At 39.4% G+C, this 19,725-nt stretch overlaps 1 protein-coding gene across 1 annotated transcript in view; it reads right to left on the bottom strand.

The window, feature by feature from the left end:
• Positions 1 to 6,657: 6,657 nt before the first annotated feature.
• The window catches only part of LOC124875718 (testican-2-like), a 60,448-nt gene continuing 47,380 nt past the window's right edge, over positions 6,658 to 19,725 (bottom strand). The window contains exons 6-11 of the mRNA XM_047378060.1: positions 16,238 to 16,346; positions 13,916 to 14,035; positions 13,626 to 13,844; positions 10,740 to 10,802; positions 7,908 to 8,042; positions 6,658 to 7,176 (exon numbers count right to left, since the gene is read on the bottom strand). Coding sequence (XP_047234016.1) covers positions 7,031 to 7,176; positions 7,908 to 8,042; positions 10,740 to 10,802; positions 13,626 to 13,844; positions 13,916 to 14,035; positions 16,238 to 16,346 — 792 coding nt within the window. The 3' untranslated portion in view covers positions 6,658 to 7,030. The remainder of the gene's footprint in view (positions 7,177 to 7,907; positions 8,043 to 10,739; positions 10,803 to 13,625; positions 13,845 to 13,915; positions 14,036 to 16,237; positions 16,347 to 19,725) is intronic.

Raw genomic sequence — 19,725 nt, 5'->3', positions numbered from 1 at the left:
TGATATCTGTTTGCTTTGATTCCATTGAACTGACTTTGTAAAGTGCCTTGAGACAACATGTTGTGATTTGGTGATATATAAATAAACTGAATTGAAATTCCCAGAAGACTAAAAGTGCTGAAACTGAGTTCTTTAAATCAAGGCTAAAAACCAATTTCTTTAAAGCTGCCTTTGACTGTTTGACTGTTTAAACTGAAACATAATCAGTTTTACTCTGTAGTCCAACTTTTTTCCCTGATGTTAATATGCTGCTACAATTGACTTGCCTTGAGAGAAAGGCAGACATAGTAAAGAAAGAGATCAGTTAAAGCATAGTTTAAATAAGCTTTAGGTGAACAGATAGATAATGGCTTATTTTATACTTACACATGCTGACACAAAAGGCTTCATGGACCTTGGTGCTCTGAAGGAGATGGAGGTGAGGTCAGATAGATTTATCTGATACTGTGCAAATTGATTTTTTGCTATTTTTAACTGGCTTTAAGATTTCGATCAGGAGTGTGTATATTACCAATTACCTGACTTTTTTTTATTTTGAAATCCTGCTATTCATCTGTATTCTTTTTCTTTATTTTAGTCTTTAAAATACCACAATTCACAAATAACTAATTTTTGTCTGTCTAATTACATGATTATAAACACAAAATCAGATGTTAAGATCAAACTCAAAACTCAGTACTTGAATAGTGTTTTTACCAAACACTTCATCTTGAAGTAGTGCTACTCTATTATGAGTGCAAATTTTAGGTATTTTACCCACCTCTGCATCATAATGATAAAAACAATAACTTTAAGGCAGGCTAAAATTGCAGTGTAAATTGGACTACTCCGTTATATTTTAAAACCATGGTAAATGTAGGCAAATCTCTCTCACTTCCCTCCCCACACACATACAACAGCCCTCCGCCTGCATGAAATATGTCTTTGGTATTAAATTGTACGAAATGGTGACACCTGCTATCTTATAGCATGAAGATAGCTAGTTTTTTTCTACTGTAATGGTGAGCTTTCTAATTATGAGAGGAAAATTTGTGTTTTTCATGCTTAAGTCATTCTGCTAGTTCCAACATTTTCAGCTACATCTTAGTGGGCTGTTAGTAGCTAAGATGACCTCCTCCTCACTCTGGCCCTGCTGTGTCTAGTCTCCCCTCCCCGCTCCTCTTCCTCCTCCTTCTCCTCCTCCTCTGACTCAGCAGTCTTAAACTGGAGGCTTGCTTGACCGCCGTCTTAAAAGCTACATCTTCTTCTGTGTTACAGGTGTGTGTCACCCCAACAGTCTGTGCACTTGTGGTGCCAAACCTTTGCACATTTTGCCACATCCACTTCTCGGCTGTTGAGCCTTTTTTCTTGTGCCTGCTCTGAGCCCCCTTCTGTTTCTTTGGTTTGTCCATTTTCACACTCGAGTGACTTCTAGAACAACTCTGGTCAGCTTGATTACATTTGATCACCTCAGCGAGAGATGGGACTGGACGGGACCAGTGGAGCTAAGAGAGTTCAAGAAAATATACAAATGCGCTGCGTTGCTGTTGCAGACACACGGACAATAAAATGTATTAATTGACAGTTTTATTTATACATGAATTTTATTTATTTATAATTAATTATTTATCAATTAATTAATACATTATTTTACTATTTAAATATTAATTATTATTATTATTATTATTATTACAAATTCCAGGGCCGTCCGAAGGCCAGTTGGGCCCTGGCAGTAATTTTACCAAGATTAAATTACACACAGGTGGACTCTATTAACTAATAAGTTTAAACTGCAGATTTCACTGGAAATTATGATACCTACGACAAAGAAGCCAGAATGTAGCTGCAAAAATTGAACACCAGTTCAATAACCCAGTACAAGACAGAGAAAATATTTAGAAAGAAAACAATGTGTTTTGGGTTTTAAAAAAGAATAGATAAATATTTCTATTAAAAACACTCCAAGCCTAACATGCAGTGTAAAAAGCCAACTCAAATCTTTAAATTTGGACATCATGTTAATTTCTTAGGCTAACGTCTTGTTTTCTTTTATTCCAATAAAATACTTAAAAATAATTTGTTGAAACAGAAATTTTTAAAAATAATATAAGGTAGGCCTTTTGCGTGAGCCTGCATGTTATCTAAAAGTGCACAAAGAGAGCAATGCTATATAATGTATTGCCTAAATTCTTACTAATGTGTTTGTTTAATTCTCTAAAGCAATCATAAAAACTTGACAGCTTGGCCCCAGTGCCTTTATTTGTAAAGTGCTCAGCAGCGAAGTACATTCTTACTAACATGCAATACTAAAAACAAACATCTGTCCTGTTGATAGCATGAACAAAGACATGGCAACAATATTCTCATAGAAAAAAAACTACAGTGTGAATTCAAGTATACACAAAGAACTTCAAGTAATGCACGTTTTTTTTTTTTTCCTTTACAAACACAAAATCCAGTATCTCTAGTTGCAAACTCCGAAAAATAACAGCTGTGGCACATTCTTTGATATGATTTCAGAGTTAGCAAATGACAGCGGCTTCTATTGTGGTTGCAGTTTGATTTCTCAAACTAGAAATGTACAGTAGGCCAGTTAAAGCTGCGTGTATCTATTTAATTCAGAAAACATACACTTTTAAAACTGCTTTGTGTTGTGGTGCATCTCAGTCATTGAAGGTAGCTTAAAACCAAAGCAACCTGATATCTCCCAAACTTGTACAGTAGTTCTACACTGGAGGTATATACATACTGAGTTTTAAAGTACTTAACAACTGAACAGCTTGAAAGCAGCAGTTTGACATCTTAGTAAATGTATTTATTTGCTCAGTGCTAAGGTCAGAGATGAACAAACCCATTGATTATTTTTTTAAACACCAATTTGGTGGCCCCTAAAAATTAGGTGGAGAAGACCAAGCTCATGAGTAACATGAACAGTGTGCACAGTAAAGCTGTTGGCAAACAGTTGCTACGTTTTATATTCTGCATTGGGAACTGGAAAATTTGTATTCCTCATATTTTTTATTTATTCTAAATTTAAATCCAATGATTTGGGGATTATTTGGAAGGCAGCTTCTAAGAGTGTTTTTCTTGTTTGCTGGTGTAGTTTTAGCTGCAGACTCTATACAATTTTTCCACATCTTTTTAAGATATGCACACGAGACTTTTCTATTGGGGAAAAACTTGTAGCATTCCGTACTTCAGTAGCGGAGTTTTCTCAGCCTTGTCATCCTGCAAACAATAACGGGATTCCAGGCACTGCCGAAAGGATCTGTATTATGGTCGCTAAACTTGAATACCAAAGCAACACTCACAGATGTCGAAAATTACTGAACACACTTGCTATGACAATTATCTTCAGTAATTGTTGCTAGACGGCAAAAAATATGTGTATTTTAAAATGCTGCTTTTCTAACTTCTGGTTGCAGCTTTGCTGTGCTGCATCACTAAGTGCTGTTCTGTCTGTCAGTCGCTACTTTTGCACATTAAACAGTGCTGAAGCTAGCAAGATTTTAGACTGCAAATCTGCTTATAAAAATACCACATATTATTTGCTGCTGATATAGGTGATATAGTTATATACATATTTATCAATCTAACTGGCCCTTAGATAACACTGTTTCTTTGCATTTCAAGAATGTAAAAAAGAGGTCTGATCTTGCTGAATCTATTATATACAGGTCCTTCTCAAAATATTAGCATATTGTGATTAAGTTTATTATTTTCCATAATGTCATGATGAAAATTTAACATTCATATATTTTAGATTCATTGCACACTAACTGAAATATTTCAGGTCTTTTATTGTCTTAATACGGATGATTTTGGCATACAGCTCATGAAAACCCAAAATTCCTATCTCACAAAATTAGCATATTTCATCCGACCAATAAAAGAAAAGTGTTTTTAATACAAAAAACGTCAACCTTCAAATAATCATGTACAGTTATGCACTCAATACTTGGTCAGGAATCCTTTTGCAGAAATGACTGCTTCAATGCGGCGTGGCATGGAGACAATCAGCCTGTGGCACTGCTGAGGTCTTATGGAGGCCCAGGATGCTTCGATAGCGGCCTTTAGCTCATCCAGAGTGTTGGGTCTTGAGTCTCTCAACGTTCTCTTCACAATATCCCACAGATTCTCTATGGGGTTCAGGTCAGGAGAGTTGGCAGGCCAATTGAGCACAGTGATACCATGGTCAGTAAACCATTTACCAGTGGTTTTGGCACTGTGAGCAGGTGCCAGGTCGTGCTGAAAAACGAAATCTTCATCTCTATAAAGCTTTTCAGCAGATGGAAGCATGAAGTGCTCCAAAATCTCCTGATAGCTAGCTGCATTGACCCTGCCCTTGATAAAACACAGTGGACCAACACCAGCAGCTGACACGGCACCCCAGACCATCACTGATTGTGGGTACTTGACACTGGACTTCTGGCATTTTGGCATTTCCTTCTCCCCAGTCTTCCTCCAGACTCTGGCACCTTGATTTCCGAATGACATGCAGAATTTGCTTTCATCCGAAAAAAGTACTTTGGACCACTGAGCAACAGTCCAGTGCTGCTTCTCTGTAGCCCAGGTCAGGCGCGTCTGCCGCTGTTTCTGGTTCAAAAGTGGCTTGACCTGGGGAATGCGGCACCTGTAGCCCATTTCCTGCACACGCCTGTACACGGTGGCTCTGGATGTTTCTACTCCAGACTCAGTCCACTGCTTCTGCAGGTCCCCCAAGGTCTGGAATCGGCCCTTCTCCACAATCTTCCTCAGGGTCCGGTCACCTCTTCTCGTTGTGCAGCGTTTTCTGCCACACTTTTTCCTTCCCACAGACTTCCCACTGAGGTGCCTTGATACAGCACTCTGGGAACAGCCTATTTGTTCAGAAATTTCTTTCTGTGTCTTACCCTCTTGCTTGAGGGTGTCAATAGTGGCCTTCTGGACAGCAGTCAGGTCGGCAGTCTTACCCATGATTGGGGTTTTGAGTGATGAACCAGGCTGGGAGTTTTAAAGGCCTCAGGAATCTTTTGCAGGTGTTTAGAGTTAACTCGTTGATTCAGATGATTAGGTTCATAGCTCGTTTAGAGACCCTTTTAATGATATGCTAATTTTGTGAAATAGGAATTTTGGGTTTTCATGAGCTGTATGCCAAAATCATCCGTATTAAGACAATAAAAGACCTGAAATATTTCAGTTAGTGTGCAATGAATCTAAAATATATGAATGTTAAATTTTCATCATGACATTATGGAAAATAATGAACTTTATCACAATATGCTAATTTGTTTAGAAGGACCTGTATAACAACAAAACAACATTCCTATCATCTTGTAGTGCTGCCCTGCTGGGATAAACATTACCTTGCAAAATGATTTGCTATCCTTGAAATGTTCCATGTTTTGTAATGTTACAATCACAAACCTTAATGTATTTATGGGGATTTAAAGAGATAGACCAACAAAAACTAGTATATACCTTTTGAAGTGGCTGAAAAATTATACATCGTTGTCCAAATATGTTCTCAAATAAAAATCTTAAAACTGTGGTGTACATTTGTATTCAGCCCCCTTTAGTCTTGTACCCCTAAATAAAATCGAGTTTAACTAACTGCCTTTAGAATTCACCTGATAAGTAAATCGGGTCCACCTCTGTGTAATATAATCTCAATATATATGCAGCTGTTCTGTAAAGACTGAATGAAGACAAAAGAAAGGAGAGGGATCAAGTTGTGGAGAAGTTTAAAACACACTAACTTCTTGGCCCACATGAAAAATGCTGTGTGGAGGAAAATTAATATTGCACACCACCCTAAAAACACCAGGGTTACAGGGTTAGGGTTGAACACCAATGCACGCCATACTTTTATGATTTGTATTTGCAAAACAAAAAATAACGGAAATAAACATGTATCCTTTTTATTCTATTTCACAATTATTCACTGCTTTGTGTTGGACCCTATCATACAATCCCAATAAATATATTGCCATTTATGCTTGCAACATGACATAATGTGTAAAGGTTCAAGGGGTAGGAATACTTTTGCAAGGCACAGTGAATGACCTCTTGGGTTTCTTGTGGAATGTGGCCCCTAAATATTGACAGCTGATCCTCTTGAGGCCTTAAGCAAGCAGACTTTGCCGTGATGAAGGAAGCTGTTACCAGAGCAGAATTGGGTTGTTATAATTGGACTGCAACTATGTTTAAGAGGTTGTATGTGCCAAAGCAGCAGTTATGTTAATGCCAGGTCTGCGTAGTACATTGAATTATCACAGGGAAATCAATGCTGTTCACTTCATCGATAATTGTTTAAACTGAGTTGGGTAGGCGTAAAATTAGAGGAATGTTAAATTTACTTACCTTCCGTTCTTTAGGAGTCCAGTAAATACCACATTATATTGTTCTTGTTCAATGCATATAGATATAAAACGTTATTTTTGCTGAAACCTTTTTACTTCTGGTGTTGCAACTCTGGTTGCAAAGTCTGGCACATACCCCTTTAAGATGTGATTTTGCACTAAAGCTTCAAATATCGTATTTCTACCTTCACACCTTCTGTCTTCACACAAAGTTGAGCCTGCTATATCTTAGCCCCCGCCAATTATTTACCCGAGAGGTACTGATCATCTCTTCCAACCATTTTTAAGAAAACAAATAAGCTTATCTCCTAAAGTGTCAAACTGTTTCATGCCCAGCCTCTATTCGTTCCAGTGGGACGGCAAGTTTAATACTTAAGCAACTGTTTACACAATACAAAATTGCTTTTAATCTCTCTATGCATAGATGGTGATAGTACAAGATACAAATTTTTACAGACTTTACTTACTGATGGCGTGAGAGTCAGTGGCTACCCCATTTTCAGGACAAAAAAACACAAAGCTCTGTTGCTCAAAAACAGAGAAAAGGTTGAAGCAATTACACGTACCTAAGAAAGAAAATTAACTGCACATCATCTTATTACCGAAACCTGTGTGGCACCTTAAGATTCATAATAACAACTCAATTCCTCTCCAGCTTTATTCCAGAATCCCCTGTTTAAGGTTGGAGCCATGCCTGTTGATTTTCAGTTCTACCAGATGTACCCTCCATCATCTGCTTCACCCTCCTCCTCTTCCTCTTCCTCTGCTTCCTCCCCGTTTTCCTCTGCCTCCTTCTCCTCTTCATCTTCCCATCCGACTCCACTACCAAAGTCTCCAGAATATCCAGCTACTTCATCTGGAAGAGGGTTAAATAGATATTTGTGTTAAATATCAACGCGAGTTTTGATATTTTAAATGTTCCCACAGGCAGCATCTTTAAAGATAGTCTTGATTATAGGTAATGATCAAGTCCAAAGATATTGTTGGTTATTGAACTGACAGTTCTACAATATTAACTGGGGCTGTGTGGGAGCCTACTGCAGACAGGAAGACCAGCTGTGGGTTTGCAGGTTCAAAAGAGACGTGCAGAGGAGTGAGACAGCAGCTTAATGCATTTTGTCACATCCTGTTCTCTCTGAACATTGTACAGGTAAGTGGAGCCCAAATAACAGCCTGAATGTTGGTTTGGTTCTTATCATTAAAGCAGGAAAATATGTAAATGGAAGCAGCTTTTGGGGGAATTCAGCCAAAGTAAGTAAGCAAGAGTTCATGTCAGCAAAGAAGAAGAGGGGAAAAATGACCAGATCTAAATAATCTGACAAAGACCAGTTTTCAAATAATATGCAACGACATTATCAACATGCTTACTGACACATGACCTTATGATTTACATTTTTTAAATACTTTTTTCATAAAAAATGACGACTGAACGAGAACCAATTCATGTTGGTACAACGATTTTAGTTCAGAATGTTGAGTTGGTGAACTATTAACAGGAACTAATTCAGTTTTAACAAGTGTGAACTCAACTGAGAATTTGTTCTTGTTAAGTGTGAACTTGCATAACGAGGTAAGGCAAGGCCTTACCGCAGTCTGGATTTCCATGGATTCTGGAGCCCATCATCTCTCCCTGCAGGTCGACGCACCAGCATTCCTCTCGGCTCTGATCACACTGCATTTTCCTGTAGTAACCGTCCTCATCACAACTGGGAATATAGGTGCCTAAAAATACACAAACATATATGTAAATTGAATATCTGTACCCCCATCACGCATACAGTGGCGGAGACAAGTTTATGTACACTCACCATCAACATGAATGCCATTAATCTTGGCCTCATGTATTTGATTCATTTGGACAGGATACAATTTTTTGTGAGATATTTGTCCTGTTACTCAATACTCAACTGTGTAAAAGTTTCAAAGATCTAGCTGTTGATTTGAGGTTAAGTTGAAGAATATAGAGGTATTCCCCCTTTGTCATTACTGACCCTGTGGAGCGGCACGGCTCCAATCCACTTGGTTTGGCTCTACTCAGCATGGAACCTGTTATGTTTCCACTGACCCACTGACAGCTGGAGTAACGGCTTGAATGCCCACCCCCAGCCGTCAGTGTGGTGCGCTGTGCCACTAAGAACGTTAATGTGTGATACTGTCACATTAAAGTAATCTGCCTGAAACAATTAAAAACTAAACAAATAAATAGAATATAAATAAACAAATAATGTTTGTATTACTGTATATGCGAGAATGTCTTTCTTCAGGTATAAAATGATGCACTTGGGTAATTATCTGGACCACAACGAGAACAAGGACTTTAATGCTAGGTGAAATGAGTTTTAGGTTGGATATTGGATAATCGTGCTCCGTGGAATCAGCAGGGTCTTCCTCCCGTTTGATCTGATGCAGGCCGTCTGATTACAGGCAACTGCTCTCTGCCTGCTCCGTCCTCCTGCAGACGATAGTTCGCTTAAGGACCATCAATAAATTTCTAAACCAAACATGCTGTTTCATGGTGGTAATGTTTTGTGTGTTGTGGAAATGTAAGTGCAGGTTAGGGTTAGCTTTCATGGTGTCCTTTTTCTTTTCTTTCAGCCTTCAGGCATGGTTTATGAATTGTGAATAGTAAAATTATAATTCCATTTGACCCGCTACGGTCATTGTGGTCCTTAATAGTATTGTAGTTGCTCTTGAGTTGTATTAACTTTGCCCTGCACTACCTCGGTAAAACCCTTCTCGTTTCTCCTGGTCCCACGGCTGATCAGTGAACAGCAGTCTGTTCATGTCACACATAGTCCTGTCTCAGCCCCAGTTGTACCTGCTCAGGAGCAGGAACTACAGAAAAAAACAGTAATGGAAATGCTCGCAAGGTGGGCCGAGGTGAGTGGAGCCGGGCTAAATAGAACAAGTGGAAAAGGGGCACTTGACTCCTCCAACTGACCTTAAACCCTTCCTCCAGAAGATATCTGCTTTGTCCAAGTGGGCATCTGCAAATTTCAAAATGTTACTTTTGGAACAGTGGCTTTTTCTTGATTGGTGTATAATGATGTTAAAATGGCTTCACTCTGGACCGAGATAGTTTGTGATCATCTTGAGCCTTGATGGTTCCTTGATTGTTTTTTTCATTACAGAACCAATTTCCTTTCATCTGAGAGGGACATTATTGGTCAGATGTTTGAAACTTTGACTCAGTAAAGTGTTTCAGTGGGGCAATGATCCCAAACACACATCCAAACAGGTTTTGGGATGAAAGGTAGGCTAAAGCAGGCTACCATTATGTTTCTGGAATGCCTCTGACCTTAAACGTTTTGAAAATGTATGGACATGTATGCTTTTAAGCCAAGTCTGTGCCAGGAACCCAACCAGTAAATAAAAACTGTACAATCGCTGATAGAGAATAGCCAGACATGATTATCCCTGAAGCCTATTGATGGCTACAAAAATGTGTGATTTCACTGCTGCTTTCAAAGGGATATTTATTCAAATATTAGCAGGGATGCATAAGTTTATTTAGGTCTATTCATTTTTGAAAAAACTGACATAACTTGAAACGTGCAGGTTTGAAATAAACCATTAAAAGCTCCGAGATAATATAACACTCATGCTGACTTCTTCTACTGTAGCTGCCTCACACTGATTAATAAAGTTCCTGTCATTGCAGCATACTTTAGTGGCCAAGGCTAAAAAATATCAGATCAGTTTTACTTTTGTTACATAAACTACCACAGAGACGGCGAAAGCTTTCGGTTTGTTTTACACATGCATGGATATGCTATTGGACTTCATCTCACACAGCATTTCTGTATAGTTTGTGTTTCCTTATGCTGTGTGAATGGCAAGTTAAAACGTAGTGACAGCCTCTGTGACAGAGCTGCGCTCCTTCAGTCTCCCTCAGGACACTCTTGTCAAACTCAGAGCAAAGTTTTCTAACAGGCTCCCTGACCCACAGCTGAGAAAACAAGAGAAAACACAAGAAGTTGGATGAGTTGCCTGAGTTTTGAGTTGAAAACAAAAGCTCCTGCAGCATTATTTGCTGGAAATACTGCAGTGTGGGGTTTCTTCTGGAGTCAAGTGTCTACATTAACCTTGCTCTTTGCCAAAGCCAGCACTGCCCCCTAATCCCCTCCAGCCTGATTAGGACCTAATCCTTGCTGTGTGCTTGGGATCTCTTTAATTAGCCTCCTACAGCTTCTTGTCTGCATCTTTTTAGCGTCTTTATTCCATGAATTTACCTGGAAATCTGTACAGAGCATTAGGGCAAATACAAGCTGAATGGTGTGACTTCTGCATATTTGCATAGTGTGGCATGTCCTGGAAAGGATTTCAGATGACTACCCAATGAGCTTATGTCCAAAATGTAAACTCAGGATTTAATGCACATCTCAAACTTCATAGTGTCATGCAAAAAAATGCATTTACCAGGCTTCTTCTTGGCAGCCTGCTGCACTTGGATCCTCTCCAGCTCAGCGAGGCACGGTGGCTCTGCGAGAATCAAACAAAAAGTGATGACAGACAAAAACCTGAAAGTGCTCTCCTAAAACTTTATCTAAATCAATGCTCTTCATAATTACACGTTTTGCCCGTATTGATTTGCTTAAGTCTTGAATTTCAATCCCCAAGCGTGACTGACTGAGAAGAGTTTTAGCTGAAAGAACATACGGATGCGGGGAGAGATGCGGGATGAGGAAATGAGCTGCTCTTCTAGAACAGATAAAAGTAGAAACAAAGAGACACTTTGTGTCAAAACCACCAAGGCAGCAAATCCTTGCAAGCATTTCTGAAAGTTTACAGAAATAATTCCTTGTGTTTTTAAGTCAAAAATACACATAGACAACATAACTAGGGATGCACCAAAAAATTGGCTGGTAACTGGAATGAGACGATTTTACGCTTGACCGGGTCTGAAGAGTGATTAGCTAGCCTAAAACTAAAATTCCAAGAATTTTTCCAATCAGTAAACGCACCATACGGAACACTACCAGGCCACAGTGACAACAACAATGAATTTGATTAAGGTGTTTAAAATGAATTTCGAAGAAGCACAAAATGTATGAGAAGCTTTTAGAAAGGAAAGTGGATTGTCTACAGAGACATCTCTGCCGTTCAATCAGGGTGTGACAAAAGTTGCTTTGGTTTCTCCTTTGGAGGATTCAAATCCAATCCATCAAGGAACATGGCAGATTTGGGAATGTTGGCAGCATTTTGGAATTGTCTTAGTAAAAGTTAGGGTCTACTTACAGGTAAAACAAACAGGGACTGATGTTAGTAAAGTTAACAATGCTAACTTAGCATTTTACATGGTTTGCTAGACTGTTTGAAATGTCAAGTCTAATTATTTTGTGTTTGGGGGTTTATAATCTTGAAAGGCTACTTCAGTGTGAGACCTTTTTGGTTGTTCAGCTGAGAGCAGCAACATATCCTGGACTCAGTAACATAATACATTTTTTGTAGATAGATTGTTCAATCAGTTTAACACAGAACAACATTTTAATCATGTTTAACTACGTATCTGTGTAAAGCTGAAAGGTCTCCTTCACACACACAGTGTGACATTACCTCCACCCCTGATATAAATAATTACTAATCCAGAATCAGAATCAAAATAAGAATCAGAATCAGCTTTATTGCCAAGTTCGTACATAGAAACAAGGAATTTGACTCCGGCACACTTTGCTCTCTGGGTTTTTTTTGTTTTGTTTGTTTATTTAATGCGTTACAAGATATATTTATGCATATATCTTTATGTCCTTAAATATACATATATACAAAGGAGCATTTGCAACTTCAGTATGCAGTTGTTTGGTACTCTATTAAATGTTCATCAGAGAAACAGCCTGGAGGAAGAAACTGTCTCTGTGGCGGCTGGTTTTAGTAAACAGTAATCGATCACAGAAAGGCTTCTCAAGGCTGTCAGTGACTTAACAATCTAAATCAGAGAGGTAAACCAGAGTTTTGTCTTTCAAACATTAACATGGATACAACAATTGATTATTTAAAAATGACCTGGCAGGAAAGATTTAAATATAATGTGTGAAAGGGCACGTCAGCACATTATGTCACACATTGAGCTATAATCCTTTATCTAAAGAAATAAATAGGATATGCTGTACTTCTTTTAGTTTGAGTTTTAAATTATAGATACCTCTGTCCCATAGCCTTTACAATTTTACAGAATTCTTAGATTTTTTAGAGATACAGAGGAAGACATCTTTCCGGTTTCTGAAAATTAATCTTTAATTTAATAATTTAATTTTAATAATATACAATTAAATGTTCAATTTATCCAGAAAGTAAAAATATTCTGCTATTCTCTATTGTTTTTAAAGATTAATCTGAATCAACAAAAGTGGAATTTGGAGGTGAGAACTTTACAAAAATTGTTTTTCAGAAATCGGGGACAAAATCCCTCATTAGTACATTTCTAAAATAACTTTTTAAACCTTTTCTATCTATGTAAATAGTTAAGAGTGGTCTCTGTCTGGGAATCAATTAGGTAGTCAACTAAATCTATGGCATGCTCATTAAAAACCTGATCAATGGAGACAAATGAGGTTACCTGCTAAATCAAAGGTCATATATTGTAGACATTTCGTGTGATGACTTCAAACTAAATTTAAAGAACATGGTGCAGCATCATACCTCAACACAGATAATGCTCTGAGGTAAAGTTATAAAAAAAAAACATACAGGGAAAATAACTTACTTTCCAAAAGATAATGAATTAAATTTGCAACCACCCATTACATTCCAATTACAAATTTGTGATTTGTTCAGTTTTGTTGCAAGTAAAAGTTTAAAAGAGGGTGAAAAAAGCCCTTGGGGACTTTGTTAGTGGAGAAAATCAATCAGGAGAACTGTTGTCTGAATTTCAACCTCTAATCATGCTGGGTTCGTTTGTCAGAGCTGTATATGAGTATTAATTAATTGAGGGATGACAGCAAATTGCCAAACTCTTAAAATGACAGTAGATTAGGCTAATTAAACAATGAAATTCATAAACCCTGCACACAAATTGAAACATAAATACAGTGCCTTGCAAATGTATTAATACCCCTTAGAATTTTCAGCATCCAAGTAAAATATGTTTGTGGTCATGATAAAATGGGAAAACGTCAAAGAATATGAAAACTTTTGCAATGTTCTGCATCTCAAAACTTCTTTTAATGCATCTGTCCTACAATGGATTTCTTTAAAAAATCATTTGTTTCAGCCATTCCAACCTTCTCCTTCTGCCACTCTGAGGAAGTGGAGTACTCATACTCTCATATCATTCTTTTGCTCCCCTCTTGTGTAACTTTTACTCACTTTCTCTCCAGAAGCAGAGGCACCACTCTGCTGTGGAGACCTTCCCATCTTTGTAGCTGTCACAGGAGTTGAAGAAGGGCCGGATGCAGACCTCATACTTGTCCAAGTTAATGGCAGCCAGCTCAGCCTGGTCCAGATACAGGTCGCTGTTGGTGTCCAGCTTAGAGAACATCCAGCCGATGGAGTCCTTGCAGCTGGCAACCAGGCTTTTTTCCAGCACTGTCAGATGTAAAGTGCACAGCAGTTGAATAGAGTTGCAAGTTCGAACCTTGCAAAAAAGAGTTTCTAACCTGAGGTGGTGCTAGCTCCCGGCTTCCCAGAGTTGTTCTGCTTTGCGTTTCCATGAAGGAGCTGGAACCAGTCTCTAAGACGGTCGCCTAAGTCAGCCAGGTCCTGGCCAGTGCAGCTCTCTGGGGGAACAAATAAGGGAATCCCAACATTCAAGAGTCTGGTAAATTTTCCACAGCAGAAGAACTTACTTACCTTAAAGGCAGATATGGACTCTGTTCTCCTAAACTCCCACACTTACCAACAAGCAACAAAAGGCTGCAGTTACCTTGAAGAAAAGCATTATATCTGTATTGCTGCACTGTCATGCTTTTATTGATTCAAACCACGGATCTGCCAGTCAAAGAAAACAACAAACTCCGAGGCAGCAAATCCCTTTTATCCAATCGAAATCCACTTTTACTTTCAAGATACACTTCTTTCAGGCTGCAGATGAAGTAACATTTCATATGTTTGACCAATTGGCATTTTTACATACCCCTGAGCCTCGACAATCAATGTTGTTTGGGTCTGTTGAAAGATTGTGTACACTCTAAATAATTAATTACTACCTGACTGAAAGAGCAGGAATCCACTAGGGGAACTTTTGGCTAACGATAATCCCTGAGTATTGGTGAGTATTGATCCCAACGTGGAAACAAGAGTTCGGTGGATTTGTTTGGTGAGAAAATAAGACATTTTGATTCTTTTGAATACTTCACTCCTTAAAAAGTATAGAATTTGAGAAGGCTGCTGGAGTATATCTATGCATCAAAAATCTTTTCAGTCTCATGACATAGAAACGAAGACCATATTTTTCTTTACCAGGGGGTTCTTAGTGTTCAGTGGTACAGCTGGCACACCATATACAGTGGCTATAATCCTCAATGCAGTTGACCCCTGATTCAACAAGCTGCTAATAAATGAAGGCTAGTAGTGCCACAAATCTATAAAAGGGAACTCTTGGTGCTGGTTTTGTGTGTTTCTAGGTTTGTCCAGACTCTTCTCTGAATGAGCAATTCACAGCTCACAGACGTTCCCCCTTGTAATGTTATGAGTTGCCGGAGTAGAAAAAGTTTATGAAAGTGTTTGCCATATTGCAACCCTATTTTTTAGGTTTCAAAGGAGAAACGGCCCCAAAACACTAGATTGGGGATGTACAAAGTGTGTGCCGGGGGCCATTTGTGGCCCTCAGATGTTGAATGGTCCCTGGACAACAATTTGAAAAAGGCACAAAAATAGTGAAACAGTCCGGGCAGTTGAAGCAGATACACTTTTGAAAAATACATTTGGGTGAAATTTTCACTGAGGCCAGGGCTTTTAAAAGGATGCAGACAAGTTAAAATCTTATCTAAAATGGAATGGGCAAACTAGAAATATTTTATAAACCCCATTTTATTTTTTATTTCAGTGTAATTCAAGTGTAAATAGGACCACAAACATCCAGGGACTTTTACTCAATAGCAGACTTGGGCGCACCATCTGTTTAACTTGGCTAAATAAGGCAAGAGTTGTTGAATAACGAGTGGCTCATATGTACTTCCTGAGAATACACACAAAAAAGTTAATGGAAGAAACAAAATTAGGACAATGTTTTTTTGCCTTTTAAACAGGGCAAACGTTATGTTTCAGATCTGAAATGCTTTACAGATCTTTTTTTTTCTACATAAATCAGACTAGTTTTTTTGGTTCATCAAAATATTGTGTATTTAATTTATCATTGAGTAGGTAAATATAGGAATATTATAATAAAACTGTTTCTGCATCTTAAATAAGTAAAAATGTATTCATGTGGCCCGCAACAGCTTTCAACTTGACGGTGTCAAAAGTTTGGACACCTCTGCACAAGACACTGTAAATGCCATTGGCTGGAAACAGCAGTCTAATGCAAGTTCTAAGATTTATCTTCTAAGAAGAAGATACAAGTTTGCATTCAGAGTACCACAATAAATCCCTATTCAAAGTCATAAGTAGGCTATTCCTAGTTATTGATCATTACGAAAGCTTGCTGAGTTCTATAGCAGGAGAATAAGATCATTTTAATTCAGCAAAAACATTTATTGATATACATCTTAATAAACAGTTTTTAATGAGGACTTCAGGGTCATAAATATTGTATGGTCTGAAGATCTCAGGAAACATCTTCTGCAGGATGGAGGATGAAAGATTATTTCAGCTCAATCTAATGTCATAATGGGAGTCTTCTGCAAAACTCTTGGTCATAATGTAAAATGTGTACACATATGTTGCATCAAGACTTGAGATTTTTGAGGGTTGATATCACTTCCATCGATAACCCTAATTGAAATGCATTAAAATGCAGCTGATAAAGGAAAGGTACTTGCCATGTTTTATGTCAGTGTTTGCTGCAGGAGAAGTGGCGCAGGGGCAAAATCCAGAACACATGATCTTCAGGTCTTTGCCTGTGAGGCAAGCCTGCTGCTCCAACTTACACTGCAAGAGAGAGGGTGAGAAAGGCACGAATGCAAATAAAATATTTATGAGGCTGACCACAGGAAAGAGAGATTGCTCATTCAGACGAGACACTGCACTTAAAGGAAAGGCAGCATGAATAAGCTGTCATTTTCTGCTGTCTTTCTCATGCAAGGTCAAAATTAAAAAGTGCACAGTAAATCAATGGTGTCCCAGCAGCGGAGGTCCATGGTGATGCTGCTCAAAAACAACGAATGCCATTAATCATAAGGTCACGCTCAGCCCGTCTCACTTGTCCTCCCGTAAGCAGTGATGAACTGCTGCCTTGCTGCACCTATGTATGTGTCAGTACAGCAGGAAACTATACTTGACTGGTCCTAATCTCATTATTTAAAGAAATGACACAGCCACTCCCCTATTTTATATATATATATATATATATATATATATATATATATATATATATACATGGTCAAGACAATCTGCTGCAGTTCAAACCAAGCATCAGAATGGGGAAGAAAGGTGATTTAAGTGACTTTGAACGTGGCATCGTTGTTGGTGCCAGACAGGCTGGTCTGAGTATTTCAGAAAGTGCTGATCTACTGGGATTTTCACGCACTACCATCTCTAGGGTTTAAAGAGAATGGTCCGAAAAAAAGAAAATATCCAATGAGCGGCAGTTCTGTGGGCGCAAATGCCTTGCATATGCCAAAGGTCAGAGGAGAATGGCCAGACTGGTTCGAGCTGATAGAAAGGCGACAGTAACTCAAATAACAACTCGTTACAACCAAGGCATGCAGAAGATCATCTCTGAACAGTCACAGTCACCTCAATCTCAACGGGAGAGTCGCATCATGGATGTGCAGCCGACAAATCTGCAGAAATCTGCGTGATGCTATCAATATGGACCAAATTCTCTGAGAAATGTTTCTAGTACCTTGTTGAATCTATGCGACGAAGGATTAAGGCAGTTCTAAAGGCAAAAGGGGGTGCAACCTAGAACTAGAAAGGTGTCCCTAATAATGTGTGTGAGTGTATATATATATATATATATATATATATATATATATATATATATATATATATATATATATATATATATATATATATATATATATATATACAGAGCCTTGTGAAAGTACTCGGCCCCCTGGAACTGGTCAACCTCTTGCCACATTTCAGGTTTCAAACATAAAGATATAAAATTCTAATTTTTTGTGAAGAATCAACAACAAGTGGGACACAATCGGGAAGTGGAATGAAATTTATTGGATGTGTCAAACTTTTTTAACAAATGAAAAACTGAAAAGTGGGGCGTGCAATATTATCCGGCCCCCTTGCGTTAATACTTTGTCGCGCCACCCTTTGCTGCAATTACAGCTGCAAGTCGCTTGGGGTATGTCTCTATCAGTTTTGCACATCGAGAGACTGAAATTCTTGCCCATTCTTCCTTGCAAAACAGCTCAAGCTCAGTGAGGTTGGATGGAGAGCGTTCGTGAACAGCAGTCTTCAGCTCTTTCGTTGATACGTTGATTTGTGAACCATTCCATTGTAGATTTGGCTTTATGTTTTGGATCATTGTCTTGTTGGAAGATAAATCTCCGTCCCAGTCTCAGGTCTCTTGCAGACTCCAACAGGTTTTCTTCCAAAATGGTCCTGTATTTGGCCCCATCCATCTTCCCATCAATTTTGACCATCTTCCCTGTCCCTGCTGACGAAAAGTAGGCCCAAACCATGATGCTGCCACCACAATGTTTGATAGTTGGGATGGTGCAAGGTTTTGCAAGGAAGAATGGGCAAGAATTTCAGTCTCTCGATGTGCAAAACTGATAGAGACATACCCCAAGCAACTTGCAGCTGTAATTGCAGCAAAGGGTGGCGCTACAAAGTATTAATGCAAGGGGGCCGAATAATATTGCACGCCCCATTTTTCAGTTTTTCATTTGTTAAAAACGTTTGACACATCCAACAAATTTCATTCCACTTCACGATTGTGTCCCACTTGTTGATTCTTCACAAAAAATTTGATTTTCATATCTTTATGTTTGAAGCCTGAAATGTGACAAGAGGTTGATAGTTCAACGGGGCCAAGTACTTTCGCAAGACACTGTATATACTGCTCAAAAAAATAAAGGGAACACTTAACACAAAGTAACTCCAAGTAAATCAAACTTCTGTGAAATCAAACTGTCCACTTAGGAAGCAACACTGATTGACAACCAATTTCACATGCTGTTGTACAAATGGAATAGACAACAAGAGGAAATCTTTGGCGATTAGCAAGACACACTCAATAAAGGAGTGGTTCTGCAGGTGGAGTCCATAGACCACTTCTCAGTACCTAAGCTTTCTGGCTGATGTTTTAGTCACTTTTGAATGTTGGTAGTGCTTTCACACTCGTGGTAGCATGAGACGGACTCTACAACCCACACAAGTGGCTCAGGTAGTGCAGCTCATCCAGGATGGCACATCAATGCGAGCTGTGACAAGAAGGTTTGCTGTGTCTGTCAGCGTAGTGTCCAGAGCCTGGAGGTGCTACCAGGAGACCGGCTAGTACACCAGGAGAGATGGAGGAGGCCGTAGGAGAACAACAACCAAGCAGCAGGACCGCTACCTCTGCCTTTGTGCAAGGAGGAACAAGAGGAGCACTGCCAGAGCCCTGCAAAATGACCTCCAGCAGGCCACAAATGTGCATGTGTCTGCACAAACGGTTAGAAACTGACTCCATGAGGATGGTATGAGGGCCCGATGTCTACAAATGGGGGTTGTGCTCACAGCCCAACACCGTGCAGGACGCTTGGCATTTGCCAGAGAACACCATGGCAAATTCGCCACTGGAGCCCTGTGCTCTTCACAGATGAAAGCAGGTTCACACTGAGCACATGTGACACACGTGTCTGGAGACACCGTGGAGAGCGATCTGCTGCCTTCAACATCCTTCAGCATGACCGGTTTGGCAGTGGCTCAGTAATGGTGTGGGGTGGCATTTCTTTGGAGGGCTGCACAGCCCTCCATGTGCTCCCCAGAGGTAGCTTGACTGCCATTGGGTACTGAGATGAGATCCTCAGACCCCTTGTGAGACCATATGCTGGTGCGGTTGGCCCTGGGTTCCTCCTAATGCAGGACAATGCTAGACCTCATGTGGCTGGAGTGTGTCAGCAGTTCCTGCAAGATGAAGACATTGAAACTATGGACTGGCCCGCCCGTTCCCCAGACCTGAATCCGATTGAGCACATCTGGGACATTATGTCTCGCTCCATCCACCAACGTCACGTTGCACCCACCACAGACTGTCCAGGAGTTGGGGGATGCTTTAGTCCAGGTCTGGGAGGAGATCCCTCAGGAGACCATCCACCGTCTCATCAGGAGCATGCCCAGGCGTTGTAGGGAGGTCATACAG

The sequence above is a fragment of the Girardinichthys multiradiatus genome, chromosome 10 (genome assembly GCF_021462225.1).
Source record: "Girardinichthys multiradiatus isolate DD_20200921_A chromosome 10, DD_fGirMul_XY1, whole genome shotgun sequence".
NCBI lineage: Eukaryota > Metazoa > Chordata > Actinopteri > Cyprinodontiformes > Goodeidae > Girardinichthys > Girardinichthys multiradiatus.
Note: the sequence above shows the minus strand (reverse complement) of the source record. Positions and strands in the feature narration are given on the sequence as shown.